Source organism: Pseudopipra pipra, chromosome 1 (assembly GCF_036250125.1).
Source record: "Pseudopipra pipra isolate bDixPip1 chromosome 1, bDixPip1.hap1, whole genome shotgun sequence".
In the NCBI taxonomy this organism is placed as follows: domain Eukaryota; kingdom Metazoa; phylum Chordata; class Aves; order Passeriformes; family Pipridae; genus Pseudopipra; species Pseudopipra pipra.
Window position 1 is genome coordinate 2,249,314 of NC_087549.1, and position 16,197 is coordinate 2,265,510.

The 16,197-nt window shown below is 48.4% G+C and overlaps 1 protein-coding gene across 16 annotated transcripts in view; it reads right to left on the bottom strand.

Annotated features, from left to right (window-relative positions):
* Nucleotides 1–16,197, bottom strand: part of ADGRB1 (adhesion G protein-coupled receptor B1) — a 293,520-nt gene that overhangs the window by 109,332 nt on the left and 167,991 nt on the right. For all 16 annotated transcript variants that reach the window (XM_064641376.1, XM_064641531.1, XM_064641301.1 and 13 more), the window contains one exon: nucleotides 15,371–15,414. In XM_064641376.1, the coding sequence (XP_064497446.1) occupies nucleotides 15,371–15,414 (44 nt within the window). The remainder of the gene's footprint in view (nucleotides 1–15,370; nucleotides 15,415–16,197) is intronic.

Consider the following 16,197-nt stretch of genomic DNA (forward strand, 5'->3'; position numbering starts at 1 on the left):
TTTTCCTTTCCTTTCCTTTCCTTTCCTTTCCTTTCCTTTCCTTTCCTTTCCTTTCCTTTCCTTTCCTTTCCTTTCCTTTCCTTTCCTTTCCTTTCTCTTCCATGCCAATCCATTCCATTCCATTCCCACTTTCAGTGCCACCCCTACCCCCAGTCCACCAACTTGCCCAAACTGGACAGATGTTGCAACATCTGTGCCAACTCAGCCTCCACTGTCTGCTGGGGTTTATGTGCTGAGGTTCAGCTCAGGTGCAGTGGCAGGTTTGGGAGGGAAAAATCATTCATCCCACAGGGAATTTCTGACTTCCCACTTAGAGGGAAGATGTGGAATATTCCTCAGCTAATTAAATACCTGCCAATTAAGAGGCAGCACCAGTGATGACTGTGCTGGCTAAAGCAATTTGCACTGAGAAATGTCTCCTCTGTCCTGTCCGTAGTTTTGCAGCACCGGGAATGGCCTTTACTGCAGGAATCGCTGACTGTGCAGCAGAAGGCACAGTCCTAGAGGTGAAATGTCCTTTATTTCCTGTCCATCCATCCACCCTGGTGTGCCCAGCAATAAAATGCACACACACCAGTGCCAAACACATCCATCTCTGCCTCCTCCCTTGGCAGAGGGATCACCACAGCCCTGCTCCTGCACCTCCCGCGGCCCTGTGCACATTCCTCGGGCTCTGGTTCCGTGTTCCAACATCATCCCAGAGTGAGAGCCAGCTCCTGCTAGTCAAAGGCTTGTGATGCTGCCTTCCAGGGAGCCTGGAGGGAGCAGGATTGGCTCTACAGCTCCCAAGCTGGGAAATTCAGAAGTCCCCCGAGATTCGCTGAGATCTCCTGTGTTAGGCCGATAACAACAAAATGCACTCAACCCTCCTGGTACTCCCTTTCCCAAGGCCCAGGGGAGGGAAGGAGCACAGGGATAAGCCAGCTGGTATCACCATCACAGACGAAATGCAGAATCCCAGCAGGAAGCTTTTATCCTCTGGCTCAGAGCTGCACATTGCCCCGGTGCTTTCTCCGAAAGCCAAGCTGGCACCTTGAGCCAGGAGGGTGTAAAAGAGAGATTCCAGGTGCTGCAGCTCTCTCTATCCAAGCTGGGAAGGTGGAGAGAAGCAAAGGAGCATCAGCAACAGAAATAGGAGCTGCTCAGCTTTTCTCTAAGGAATAAACAGTGGATATTTTGCAGAAAAGGAAGTTTCTGGAGCCATCGAGGAAAGAGAGTGAGTTGTGGAGAGAGAATCTGGAAATCAAAGGGGGTCCAGGTGTATGTAGAGGGGATTAAGTTGATCAGAACATTCAGTTTGATGCTAAAGGGTCCTGACAGGGAAAAAAGGGTTGGAAACCACAGTGCTGAGGTGAAAGTCTGTTTTCTCCCCAGCCCCTCCAAATGTCCCTGCCAAGGCTGCTGGATTGTGACTCAAGGTCGTCCCCCCAGACTGAACAGCGAGCAGACAAGTAGGTTGGGACCAAAGGGATGAAGCTGCTGGTCCCAGCCTTCACCTGCCCAAGGGTAACTGAACTGAGCAGGAAAAGTACAGTGGATGTGACAGTTCCCACTTCATCCTCCTGTTTGATCTTTCTTTCTTTCCTGAGATGACAAGCCTTGTCAGAGTGAAGGAGCACTGCTCACAAGCTCGGGGCTCCCAGGCCACCTCTTCTGAAAGCTTCCCTGGGAGGGAGGGGGGCCAGGAGAACAAAAATAAATGCTCCTTGCAAGCCCTTTGTTCAGGGGACCCGAGAGCAGGTTCCCATGTCGCTCCTGCTTCAGAGCAGCAGAAAATGTTCTGAGAGTTCCTGTCAGTTTTGCTGCATTTTGAAGCCATTTTACCCAAGAAAGCCTCAGAAACAAAGTGACACTCGTCATTTGACCAACCTGCTTCCTCCTAAACTCCTCAAAAACGCTAATCTGGGTAAAGGCAAATGTAAAAGAAAATTCAGAACTGTAAGTGACCTAGAAAAGGAGATTTTTTTGTTCAGCTCCAGTTGCAATAACAGCACATTGAAGGCTGTGAAATGCTCAGGCATGACAGCAATAGGAGTCATGTAAGTCCTGTTTCACAGACTGCAGCAGCAGCTCTTTCCTGCTGCTGGAGATGGAACAGGCAGGACAACCCCAGCTGCCTCCCAGCTCCAGGAGGAGCTGGCAGGGCTGGCAATTAGCAAAAGCATCTTTTGCACTTGTAAACGGAATGAATTGGGTGGAAATGAACTGGGAAGCAGGGAAATGCCCAATGCCATGACACCATTTCTTAACAGCACTTCTGAGATGCTGGTGCCTGAGTGGAGAGAAACACAGCAGCCTCCCAGGAGAGGGGGTGGAGGGGGGGGGATTTCTGTTTATAGCTGTATGAAAAAAAAATTCAAAACAATTTCTGTCCCACAAACACAATAGTCCTGGGAGCACTGTGGTGGAATGCACCTCGCCATCCCTTCAGACTGGATATGAGGAAGCATTTCTCTACCCAGAGGGTGGTCAAACACTTGAACAGGCTTCCCAGAGAGGTGGCCAAGTCCCAAGCCTGTCAGTGTTTGAGAGACATTTGGAAAACGTCCTTAGTAACTTTTGGACAACCCTGAATTGATCAGGCAGTTGGAGTAGATGATCGTGTCAATCCCTTTCAATTGAAAATTCTATTCTATTCTATTCTATTCTATTCTATTCTATTCTATTCTATTCTATTCTATTCTATTCTCCTCCATTCCATTCCATCCATTATCTCCACACCATTCCTTGTGTGGGCACAGGGGCTCTCCTGTGTGTCTGCACCCTCGTGCTGAGCCAATTCCAGTTCTGAACTGCAGGTAGATTTCTCCCCTGGGAATCAATTCCCCCCTTCCTGCCCTGTTCCAGGTGTCTCAGTCAAAGTACTTTCCACCTCCCCCCTCACTCTGAGCTGTTTCTCTTGGGGATGAGCAGCAGATTCTCTGCTGGGATCAATCAGTGCAACTTGAACCACTGCAAAAGTTCCTGGGCTGCAGCAGAGCCCTGTGTGTGCCACAGCCTTCCCTATCTCTGCACTCCTGCTGGCTCCCCATGTGCTGGTGTGTGTAAATTCTACCTTTGGCATCAAAAATCCCTTCCCTCAAGGAGACTTTGCAGCTGAAGGATGATTTTCCCAGCCAGGACCGAGATCCTGCAGCAATGTTTGACAGAGGGAGCTCCCTCTGCTCTCCTTGTGTGGCTCCAGGTGCAGCAGCTCCCGAGACACCTTTTTCCTGAAGCTGCCCGGATTTTAGGAATTTGCATTGCAGTTCTCTGCCTCACTCATCACTGCCAGTAACTAAACAGGCCCTTGGAACACAGTTAAATGTCAGGGAACTTTCCTGGAAAGGATCTGCCTGAACACAGCAAACTTCCCAACAGTGACACATTCCTGCAGCTTTCACTTGGGCTTGTATGGAAGATTAAAGACACAGTTACCCCAGTGACAGCTAAAAGACATGCCAACAGCCCTTTGCAAACAGCCCTTTGCAAACAGCCCTTTGTTCAGTCCCCAGCCTCAGATTAAGGGGTGAAAAATCATCTGCATATTGATAATCCCTGGACCAAATCCCATGGAGCGCCCTTGAAGCTGTCAGGAGCCTTGCTGAGGTTTGAAGGTTGCTCAGTATTCTTAAAGATTCATCATATGAGCTCTATCCATCATTAAATAAATAATAACCACAGCTAAAAAAGGTGCAGCAGTGTCCTGGATCACCACCTCCTCTGGGCTCCTGTTCTCCCAATACAGGACACAGTTAATTTTCTTCAGAGCCACCAGCACAGCCATAAGAAAGGACAGAAGAGCTGATTGTGGCTCAGTTCTGCTCGTCCTCAGTGACTGTGGATAAATCACTGCCTTGGTTTCTCCCTCCCCACCCTCAAATGGCAGCACTTCGTTTTTTGGGGACAGCCCATCACTCATCAAGGCAATTATGACCCTTTTCATTTTTGTCTCCTTGGCTGGCTGGTGGTGGATTGAATCCATCAGCAAAAAATGAGGGAAAATGATGCACTTCCCACCCAATTTGCTGCCTGTGCTTCCATCCACAGCAGCAAGAAAGACTCTCCTCAAACCAGCAGAATTCCCCCTGGGAAGTTGGAGGCTCTTGCTGGGTCAGGCTTTGGGCAGCCCTGATAGAACAAAGTGACCTGAAAGATCATCCAGTTCCAACACCCCTGCCATGGGAAGGGACACCTTCCACTATCCTAAGTTGCTCCAAGCCCCATCCAATCTGGCCTTGGACACTTCCAGGGGTGGCACATCCGCAGCTTCTCTTGGCAGCCTGTGCCAGGGCCTCCCCACCCTCACCCTGCCACGCACCAGGCTCTGGTAGAGGGTGAATTTGTTCCCTCAGAGACAGGCAGCAATTCCTCTGCCTGACTTTCCATCCCACCAACATTCTACATGTGCATTAAACCCCCTGGAGAGGCAGCTCTGGCCTAAGGCAGGGGCAGCTCTGGGAGATGAACACGCACATTCCAATGGGTCAGTGCCATAATTGAATTAAAGTATTTGCAAAGCCCTGGAAAGAGCCTTGACAAGTCTGGAAATCGTTATAGGCCTTGTAATTGGGCTTCCTGACCTTGCTGTGCCGGTTGTTTTCCTCTCTGCAGCTCCTGACTGAGGATTCAAGTGCATCCAAATAAATCTACTGGTCAGGGCACAGAGGATTTGTCCTCTCTAGGGGGAGAGCTTTGCCCATGGCTTTCCAGGAGGGCTCAGCCCTGTGGGTCTGCCTGTCCCTGCTCTTCCCATTCTCCCTGTGCTGGGAGAAGCTGCTGTGCTCCACATCTGGCAGCTGTCAGAGTTGTCTGGGTGCTCCATTCCTTTGCTAATCCTCATCTGGGTGCTCCACTCCTTTGCTAATCCTCATCTGGGTGCTCCCTGCATTTGCTAATCCTCATCTGGGTGCTCCATTCCTTTGCTAATCCTCATCTGGGTGCTTCCTGCATTTGCTAATCCTCATCTGGGTACTCCCTGCATTTGCTAATCCTCTCTACCACATGGCTGAAAGGCCACCCTGAGCTCAGGTAGTGGGTGAGATGCACAGGCTGGTGTCTCCCACCCTCAGTGATTGTCCTGAGTCTTTCTGGTCTCATTCCACCTCCTGAAGACCAGAATTCCCATGGGAACTCTTGCTGCTGCTCACAGGACTGAGGTGTGATGGGCAAAGCTGACACAATGGGAGCTCCTCTGGCTTGGGTGACCAGTTCAACCATCAAGCTCACCTTTAGGTAACCAGTTCTCAGTGATAAATAAAAATACTTATTTTTACCTCTTGCTTCCCCTTAAAGGAGCTCCTGACTCCTGGATCCCATAGCATTTAGAAGAGCTGTCTGATGTCATTAGTGCAGGAGGCTCAGGGAAAACTGAGGCACAAAGCTTACACTGATTTGCCCAGACACACAGAAAGTTCATCATTAGACAAGGGCTGTATCCCAGGCACTATGTCCTCTTTTCTCTGCAGTTTCAGCAGAACATTTCATCTTCTAGTGCAGTGCACAAGCAGTCAGGTGAAAATGAGCACAAGTGCTTTTCTCCTCTTTAAAAATCAAACTTCGCCCATCCTTATTCACGGCGAGCCAGTTCTCAGCACTTTTCCACCACATCCATCACTGCTACCCCGTCCATAATCCTACCAGTCCATCCTACCTTGTCCATCATCTTTCAGCAGTGAATGAACTCATAAACCTGTCTCTGAACCCTGCCCATCTCCCATGGGCTCCTTCTCATGAGAGTGAGAGCTCTGTGAGGTACCTGGGACTGGAATGGGCAAAATAGATGAAACTAGATATTAAGAAGAAATTCTTCCCTGTGAGGGTGGTAAAGCACTGGAAAAGGTTGCCCAGCGAAGCTCTGCCATCCCTGGAAGGGCTCAAGGCCTGGTTGGATGGAGCCCTGAGCAACCTGGTCTAGTGGAATGTGCCCCTGCCCGTGGCAGGGAGTTGGAATTAGGTGATCTTGAAGGCCCTTTCCAACTCAAACTATTCTATGATTCCATGATGAAATTTTGGCAATATTGGGAATATGGTGGGTACTGCTGTGCTTATGGCTTGCCTGCTGGTGGAGTTGATGGATTTGTTCAAAAATGAGGCATTTTAAGAAGCTCACCTGAGCTTGCCTCAGTCTTGCAAGGAAGTTTGAGCAAAGAAGCCTGATGGGGAAACTTCTTCTTGTGTTCTTAACAGAGCCATGTGGCATATAAACCTTCTTGAGCATCTACCTGATGATGGTGGGCTGGGCTTTGGACAACCCTGGCCTTGAGACACCTGAGATCCACCTTCCTCACATCAGGCACAGGCTGCTCTGCAGCTTCCAGCAAAGCCAAGCAACGCTCCAGAGGATGCAGACCTGGTAAGATCTGCAGGTTTAGAGGCAGAACCATTTGGGAAGCCCTGCTCTGGAACCAGACAGCCTTTCTCGTGCTGATAAAGGGAGAATAAAATCAATCCAGCAAAGAAGTACATGGAGATAAAGTGAATCTACACTGAATTTAACACACAGAGGGTGCTGAGTGTTCTTCAGTGCAAGTCTTTGTCTCTCCTCCATGCATCTGAGCCTGCCTTGAAGTTGCCTCAAAGCTGTACCCTGTTGGCTGTTGAGTTTGAGCACACCAAGGGTAGGCTTCAAATTTCCCCAGCCTCCTTCTCTTCCCCACACTTTAGGGCTTGGAGCTGTGAACCAAAGTTCTCCACCAGCACATTCAGAAGCCTGTACTGTTATTGCAGTGTCAGCCTGGAGTCCCTTCATGCAAGCTGGGAATTCAGGTTGGACTTTCCTGGCATGTCCATGGCAGGAGGCTCCAGGAGACCAGGCAGGGATGCAGGGATGACAAGTCAGAGGTTTGTGTGTGCTCATTCCCCTCACACACACACACAGACACCCTGTAGCTCCTACATGCATTTAAATATAAATTGTGCATTTCTGGCTGTACAGTCCTTGCACAGGTGGAGGATGGGTTGGATTAACAGCCTCACCTGGGTCCCTGTGTGCATTGTCACATGAACATGTGCTTCTCTGGTGTCCACACACAAATATGTACACATAACACGGGATCATAGAATCATTTAGGTGGGAAAAGACCTCTAATATCAAGTCCTACCGTTAACCCAGCACTGCCAAGGTCACCACTAAACCAGGTCCCCAAATGCCACATCTACATGTCTTTTAAATATCTTCAGGGATGGGAACTCAACCAACTCCCTGGGCAGCCCATTCCAATGCTTGACAACCCTTTCCATGTATCAATTTTCCCAAATATGCAATCTAAACCTTTCCTGGTGTAAGGTGAGGCTGTTTCCTCTTGTCCTATCGCTTGTCACCAGGGAGAAGAACCCGACCCCCACTTGGCTCCAATCTCCTGCCAGGCAGTTTTGGAGAGCAAGGAGGTCCTCCCTGAGTCTCCTTTTCTGCAGGCAGAACTCTCACAGCTCCCTCAGCCACTCCAGACGTTTCCCCAGCTCCATTGCCCTTCTCTGGACACGCTCCAGCACCTTCATATCTTTCCTGTAGTAGAGGCCCAAAACCAAGCACATACACATATATAAACATATATGCCAATAATGCCTTTCACTTAGAGATACCTGCAGCCCTCCCCTGTGCTCACACCCACACTGACACCCCACCAACACCCTGCAGCCCTGACTGTGCCCAGAAACACAGTCACACATGTCCTTTCTCATACACAGCCACCAGCACTCACCTGTTCCCAAACTTTCACCTATTTATACCCCTGCACATATATTTCTTTTTATGTGAATACATTGCACAGTCACATGTGAACTCACAAACCATCCTGAACCCCATGAGGCTCCAGCTCACAGCTCACATTCAGCACTGAGCTGAGGTTGGGAATCACATCACTGAACCCAAAGCCCCTTCCCAATGGGAGCATCCTCCAGGTGTCAGTGTCTGGCTCCTGCCAGTTCTGTAAAGGGAATTCATTTATTCCCTCTGTATTCCTGACCCCTTTCCTAGGGAAGCAAGGGACCATTTGATTCAGAGCCTCTGAGTCCTCTCTCCTCTCCCCTTCTCCCTTCTGTCAAAAGTCATTAAGCCATGCTCTGTTGGCAAGCAGCAGAAGCTGCTCAGCTTCTCCATCCTGTGCTGTGAATGACACAGGGGAATAAGCCAGCACCTGCTTTCCCAATCCCATGGACAAGGCTGGATGCTGTGGAGCAGCTTAGCAAAGGCCAAACAAGTCTGACTCCTCTCCCAAACAGGGATGGACACAGCCTTGTGCTTTGCTGGTACCTTGTACCAGCTGCTTTCTGCCAACAGAAACACCTCTTTCCTGCAACACCTGGAAGTCCAGGTGGCAAGGTATTTCCAGGAAAAAGTGTCCTTGGAATAAGGCAGATGCCTGAAAATATAGGGTGTTCTTCTTGGTGCTTCCATCAGCCCCAGGCTGAGCAGGGATAAATCCTCAGGCTCTGGAGGTGTGACAGGGTTTCACTGCATTGCCCTGTCTTGTCTGCTCTCATCCAGGGCTAAAAAAGGGCTCCTGGGACCACAGTTCCATCTGCCTGGTTGCACACTGTGAGTGCAGTCAGACAGGCTGAATTAAGGGATACTTTTAACTGGGTTTAACACAGGGGAACTAATGGGAATATTCAGATTAACCTCCCTGCCTGCCCCTGTGTAGCCAGGCTGTGCAAGCACAGTGGTTTCCTCTCTCCCAGACATCCCCTCAATACATCCCCAGGAGCAGCTGGAAAAGGCAGGATTTGCAGCTGGAGCCAAAACTGAAGATGTGGGGAATAAAAACTGATTAAGGGCAACGGAGCTGGAACAGGAGGACTGGGAAACACCAGCACAGACACCCTGCACGGGGTCACATGAAAGGCATGTCACTGGCAATGTTGCTCCCCCACAGTTGGAGAGCTGAAGTAAAAAACATGTAATATATAATTAATATATAACGTGTCATTAACAGGTGCAAAGGGGAGAGCAGAGTTCTGGTTTCTCGTGGGGCTTTGGGGTTGTGACAGCCCAGCAGGTCCAGGGAGGTGATTCTGTCCCTCTACTCGGCTGTTATGGGACCACACCTGGAGTTCTACCTCCAGCTCTGGGACCCAGAACACAAGAAGGATGTGGAGCTGCTGGAGCAAGTCCAGAGGTGGCCATGAAGATGATCACAGGGCTGGAGCCCCTCTGTTCTGGAGCCAGGTTGGGAGAGCTGGGAATGTCCACCCTGGAGAAGAGAAGGCTCCAGGGAGACCTGAGATCCCCTTCCAGTGTCTAAAGAGGCTCCAGGAGAGCTGAAGAGGGACTTTGGACTAGGGATAGAGGGACAGGACAAGGGGGAATGGTTTTAAACTGAAAGAGAGTAGATTTAGATTAGATATTAGAAATAAATTCTTCCTGTGAGGGTAGTGAGGCCCTGGCACAGGTTGCCCAGAGAAGCTTTGGCTGCCCCATCGCTGGAAATGTTCAAGGACAGGTTGAATGAGGCTTGGAGCAACCTGGACAGTGGAAGGCGTCCCTTCCCACGGAAGAGAGGTTGGAATAAGATGATCTTTCAGGTCCCTTCCAGCCCAAACCATTCTCTGCTTCTGTGTTTCCCTTCCTGTCTGTATCTGGGAGACTCATTTGTCTCTGTCAGCACAGACAAGCTGAGTTACTGCCTGATCTACAGCTCTGGCAGGGTCATTAATGTGCTGGGTGATGGACAGGGGGAAAGGGAAGCTGTTTCTTGACTTCAGAAAGCTTTTCTTCAAAAGACAGGCACTGAGGGATGAATCAACTGATGTGATGAGCAAAACGTGTCCGTGGGATGTTGTAGATAAGACAAATCCTGTGCGACACTTTTCAGGTGTCAGGGGAAGAAAGGGACCTGTACATTCCCTCCAAAGGAAACCAGGTGGAGACCAACAAGACTGGGATCACAACAAAGCCCCAAAAAGCACAGGAAAGAAACCTTCCTGACTTATTCTTCATCCAGTGCATCAGAGGCTTTCAGCAATTCGGGAGAAGCCCATGGAGCTCACAGTGTTTCTTGCTCCTCCTGCTGCCTTGTAATGACTTTCCTGTCATCATGCAGGACATGCAGCCAGGAATTCAGACAGCTTTGGATTCTGCAGATTAGACATCCTGAAAACAGGAATTTCAGGCAAAGCAGCTACACTGCAAGACTCATGGGATGGCTGGACCATAAACACCCCAAAGAGCACAATAACCCTATGGAAAAATGATGGTGCCCGACAGCCAATAGCTCCTTCTGGGATGATTTTGGGGCTCTTCTAAATTGTTCCAGACAAAAGAAACAAACAAAAACACCCCCACAAGCTTGGTCTCACTCTCCAGAGCATTCCCTATGGATTGTAACTCTGTGTGACCATCTCCAGTCCTGCCAGTCCTTGATCCACACAGCCCATAAACCATCCTCTGGAAGGAGCAACATACACCCTACACCACAAGCACTTCCTGCTTGAAAAGAGCCCATGAGCAGAGCTGTTCTCAGCATTATTTTAGGATTCTCTAAGTTTCCAAGTGGTTTAGCCTTGCCCTGCAAGCTGAGGCACTGTCTGCTTTGTTCTCCATGTCCAACCTTGCTGTGCTGTGTCACCTTCCTAAACAGTGAAGTCAGAATTTCCTAGACAGCTCAAAGGCTTTAATTACTGGCATAGATGATGTTTCCCAAGGGAAGGTAAGGGTGTCCTTGAATTAAAACCACAGGTTCCTGAGGAACTTTCTCTTCCAAGAGCAAAAAGCTTTTATGCAAATATTTTTGAAGGTTTGGGAGGCCTCTTAAGATCAGTTATAATGCCTAGATATTATAAAGATCCACCTGGAGACAGAGAAGCACAGAATAGTTGGTTGGTCGAGCCAGGCAGATCCTCTAAGAACAAGCATTCCCTGACTGATCTCGTGGTGTCTCTCCAGACATTTCACAGAATCATGGAATGGTTTGGATTGGAAGGGACCTTTTAGATCATCTTGTTCCAACCTCTCTGCCGCAGGCAGGGACACCTTCCACTATCCCAGCTTGCTCAGAGCCCCACCCAACCTGGCCTTGGACACTTCCAGGGATGGGGCAGCCAAAGCTTCTCTGGACAACCTGTGCCAGGGCTCCCACACCATCCTCACAGGGAAGAATTTCTTCCCAATATCCAATCTAAACCTATTTTCTTTCAGTTAGAAACCATTCCACCTTGTCTTATCACTCCATGCCCTTATCGGACAGAACCCCAGACTCAAAGAGCACCATTTTTTGAACACTTCCAGGGATAGAGACTCCACCACTTCCCTGGGCAGCCTGTTCCAATGCCTGACCACCCTTTCAGTAAAGGAATTTTTCCTAATATCCAATCTAAACCTCCACTGGTGCAACTTGAGGCCATTTCCTCTCAAACTGTCTCTTGTTACCTGGGAGAAGAGACCAACCCTTATCTCACTACAACCTCTTTTCAGGGAGTTGTAAAGAGACATGAAGTGATGCTGCCACCACCACCACCAAACCCTGGCAACCCTCTCCCTGTCCCCTTTGCCACAGGACATCCCTGTTGTGCACCAGAGCAAGGCAGGTGAAAAATACAAATCTGGTGAACAAGAACATGGAAGCCCATGGATAATCTATCAACTCCCTCTGTCCTGTTCCAGCAGGAGAAAGAAGAAGTGGGAGGCTGGATCCTGCCTGGGTATTCACTTCACCAGGGCTAAGCAGCTAATAATCACTCCAGATGAATAATACCCTTGGAGGAGAGCCAGAGAATCCCAAATCATTCTCTGATTTCAGCTTTCAATTTACCCGGCCAGTGCTCAGCTCATTAATCACACTTGCAGCATCCAACACAACAGAAATTAGTCCCTCAATCTTCTCCCCTCTTGTTTCGTGACATGAGGAGTTGGGGGCAAGAGGAAGAGAAAAGAGATGGAGAGGTGCCACCCACAAATCTCACAGTCACTCAGAGGGGTTGGGATTAATAAATCAAAAATCCATTGTTAATAGTACAAGCTTAAATATCCATCTAAATGCAAATGAATGAACACTCAGGAGTTCTTCCTCTTTTTTTTTTTTTTTCCCCAAGTGGTCTGTTTGACAGCTCCATCTTTGAGGAAACACATGGTCACCTGCTAATTGTCTGTTCTAATTGCAATTTTACAGTTCAACCTTTCACGGCCCGTGGATTTTAAGTGGCTGTGGCGTGGTTTGGATGGGGTTGAAAGGTCAGGTAGCTGCAGGAACAGGCAGGAGCTCTCATGTGAGGATTGCTTGGAGTTTCCTGCCTTTGTACCTGTTCACTCACAGGCCTCAAGGGGTTAAATCCAGAGGCTGATTCACTGGATTCAGGTGGGGTTTGGATCACTAAGATCTGCAGCCTCAGGTGAATGATTGTGGATGTGGGGAAGGTCCACCTGGCCAGTCTTGGAGCAGAAACATGGAGAGTGGTAAAAGAGGAAGCTTAAGACATACCAGTGTCTTGGTATCACAGCCTGGCTTGGGCTGTGCAGGGAATACAGCAACAGGCAGGGAAATGAATCTGTAAATCCATTAAATTTGCCAGAGCTGGGAAATGGGATTTCACAGAATGGTTTGGGTTGGAAGAGACCTCAAAGATAATGTCATTCCAACCCCCTGCCATGGGCAGGGACATCTTCCACTAGCCCAGTTGTTCCAAGCTCTGTCCAAACTGGCCTTGAGCACTTCCAGGGATGGGGCATCCTGAGATTCACCCACTTGCACAACTGTCTTACGAGACTGATCTGTGGGAAAACCTCTAATTTAAGAAAGTGAGCGGCAGGAAGGAGAAGATGGACCAAAGACAGCAAACACAGAAGTGTGACTGAACCTCAGGGTTTCCTGGACAGAATTACCAGAATTACCACATACCAGGCTAGAGGTCCAGGGTGAAGCCTAAAAATTCTTGCTCCAAGCAGGAAAAAAATCACCCAAAACTGTGACCCAGAACTGCAAAGCCCTTGACAGCCCCAGAGTGCTATTCAAGTTCGAGGTGAGCATTCAGGACTGGAGAATAGGCTTTGCATAATTTGCCTTTCATTAGACTTTCCCAGGAGTCAGAAGTGGTAGCAAATCAGCTTTAAAATGTTGTGCAAATCAGCTTTAAAATATTGCACAAACAGCTTGGCAGCTCCTGTTGCCAGAGATCACTGGATCAGCTTTAGCTTTGGAACATCCCCGGCAAAAATCTGCTGACATCAGCATTTAGGACTTTTCAACTGCTTGAGATTGTAAATGTTGATTGGAAACACTCGCAGGGAAGCACACACACACCCCAATACACACACACACAGGAGTCTCAGCAGCAACATTTGCACAACCAATCTGCTGGGGATTTTGGAATCCATCCTTGAAAACGGAGCCATGGTGACGATGCCAAGAAATCGCCTGCTCAGCTCTGAGCTGGGAGTCTGTTCTCTGATGACATGAGGATGCAGGGATTAAAGATTGAAAGCATTCCCAACATCCTGCACTACCAGAGGGACAACAGGCAGCCAAACAAGCTGCTAAGCCTTGGGAACAGGAGTATGGAGCGGGCAGAGCTCCTGGGACAAGGAGTGACCTGGCCCAGTGGGTCAGAACTGGATAATCTTTAGGATCCTTTGCAACCCAAACCATTCTGTCATTCCACAAGGCAGAGGTGATTATGCTGAACTTGGCAACGTTTTGCCTCCAGATCAATGGCATTCAAAGCTCTCAATCCATGATGAGCGCTGGGCAACTCTGCATCTGTCTCCTACCAGGCACTTCCCAGTGCCAGTTCTGAGAGATATATGTGCCCACCCTGAGTGCCATCACTGCCCTCAGATCCAGCCACATGCAAACTGGATTTTGCTCTTTTCATGCTCAGACTACAGCTAATTAAATCCAGCTTGGCAGGATTTAACCCTCTCTCCAGGATGCAGAAAGCAAAAACCAACGAGATGTTGTGCAGAGGAGTCCAAATTCTGCCCTTATTTGCCAAAAATTAGATTTGTATACAAGTGCTTTAATTCCATTCCAGCATGGAGAAACAACAGATTTAGGAGAGCAGGCCAGCTCCTCCTAAGTCTGCCCAGCAATACACAACACTCTATGCAGACCTACAGCTCTTTGGCAAAATAAAATGTAATTTTATTAATTTCTTGAAGGTTCACCTGCACTCAACAGTCTTCTAATAATGGAATAATTTTCACTACAAGTCAGAGGGACCAGTTCTGCCCTGGGCTCCAACACGGGTGTGATTTCACAAGCAGGGAGACCCTCTGGGTTCTTCAGCTGTGTTTGGATCCACTCATAGGTGCAAAATTTATCACAGGCCATCAAGAAGGGTGAGCTGCCTGCAAATATGTTGCCCGCCTATGTGTGCATATGCTACTTAATGGAGCATAAAAGGAGAAGAATGGAATCATTTTTCAGGTGCTGCAGATAATGTTAATAAATAATAATAATAAATGCAGAGGTAGGTGCCAAACGTGTGAGATCTCAAGGAGAGAAAGCGACTGCAGGCAGAAAAGAAGCCAGGTTGGTCTTCAAACTGAGATACAAAAGTCAATGAAGTAAAACCACCATTAAATCAAACACTTTGTATCCTTGTCAAGTTCACTCAGGATTTAAGAGCTCACTTCCAGAATGTTGGTTTTGGTTTTGTTGGTTCTTTTTCTAAGATGCCCATTCTTTGACAATGACTTCCAATACAGGATTTATGGCCCTGACTCTTTCTGGTAACTTGGGATTTCTTTTTTTTTTTTTCCCTGCTGACTACAATCACATCACTCCAAACCTCCTGAACAGCACCAGTCATCACAGAAATCCTGGAAAATCCCAGAAAAAAATCAATTTACCCTATCACAGCAGCATAACATAAAGTTCATAGCACCTGAACTTCACTACCACAGGCCAGATTTGCAACAGTGGCCTCTGATTTTGCATTACTCTCCTTATGGTGTCTGATTTAGGGTGAGCACTGCAGAGAGCCAAGCACTTCTATGTCAAACCCAATCCTGGGTCTCAATTCATGCATCCTTTATATGAGAAAATCCCAAATTAGAAGAGTTAAAATAAGAGAGAACTTCCGCAAAAAGTAGACTGAGGTCCAAAGCATCAAATGAAATGCAAACACACCTCCCTGTGAGCAGCAACATGAACACCTCTGCTGGAACCCTGGAGGGTTTCCCTGGTACAAGAACACGATGCTTTCAGCGCACAGTTCTGAAAACACCTGACTGCAGATCTTTAAATGCAAGACCCAGGTCAACTGGCACTAAAAGAGAAGTCAGTAAGAAGTGGTGCACAGGTGAAGGAAGAAACACTCCCCACCAGGGCAAAGAGACAACGGAGTGGAGAGAGCAAGGACTGAGACAGACTGACACATCACTGCTAAAACTGTGATGATTTCACCTAAAAAGCAAACAGACCCATGAGAATAAAGAGAAACCCACAGAACTCACCCATCATTTTCATCCCAGAGGATGCAGGTCTGGTTGGTGGTTCCCTGCCAGGAGACAAGAGAGGGGAAAAAAAGAAACAAATCAGTGTCATGCTGTTTGTGGGGTATGTGATTAGAATGAAATATGTGGGACATATCTCACTGTAGAACAACTTCCACTACCCTAAGCTTGGTGTGTCTGGGATGCACCAGATGGGCAGTCGTGGATCTCAGTCCTCTGAATGGATTCTTTCACTCTGGGCTTGAAAAGCAAGGCCAAAATGTGCCTCAGTTTGTTCCACATCACCATCCCTGCAAGGAGCATTTGACTCTGCATCTTTCCTGACTCACCCTACTGATGTTCTTCCTTATTCTTCCCCTCAAACAGAATCCTTTTGCTGCTCCCTTCTGGAAAGTGGATCAAATACAGCCTATGCTTTTGTGGGACATGGTGCTGGGAAGAACCACAGCCCCGCAGGAGTGAGTCAGGTGTGTTTGAAGCCCCCTGGAAGGGGTTTACCGCTGACTCCAGCTGTCTTAGACCCCTTTGGAAAACCCTTCCAGGAAAGTCCAAAGCAAAGACACAACGGATCTAATATTCATGTTGTAGAGCCTCAGGAGGACATCTAAAACCCACAGCAAGAACAGGCCATGGGGTGTGTAACTGTCCATCCCAGACATCTGCCTAGGGTTGAGCAGAGGAGCCTGGAGCAAAGGAGCCTGCCTTTGGAAGCACTGAGGACAACAGTAATATTCCTGTCTCCAGTATTAATGGAAAAAAATCTTCCCCCTCCTTTCCCCCCTCAAAGAAGATCACTGTTGCAGCCTTTTTTTTAATGAGCACACAGT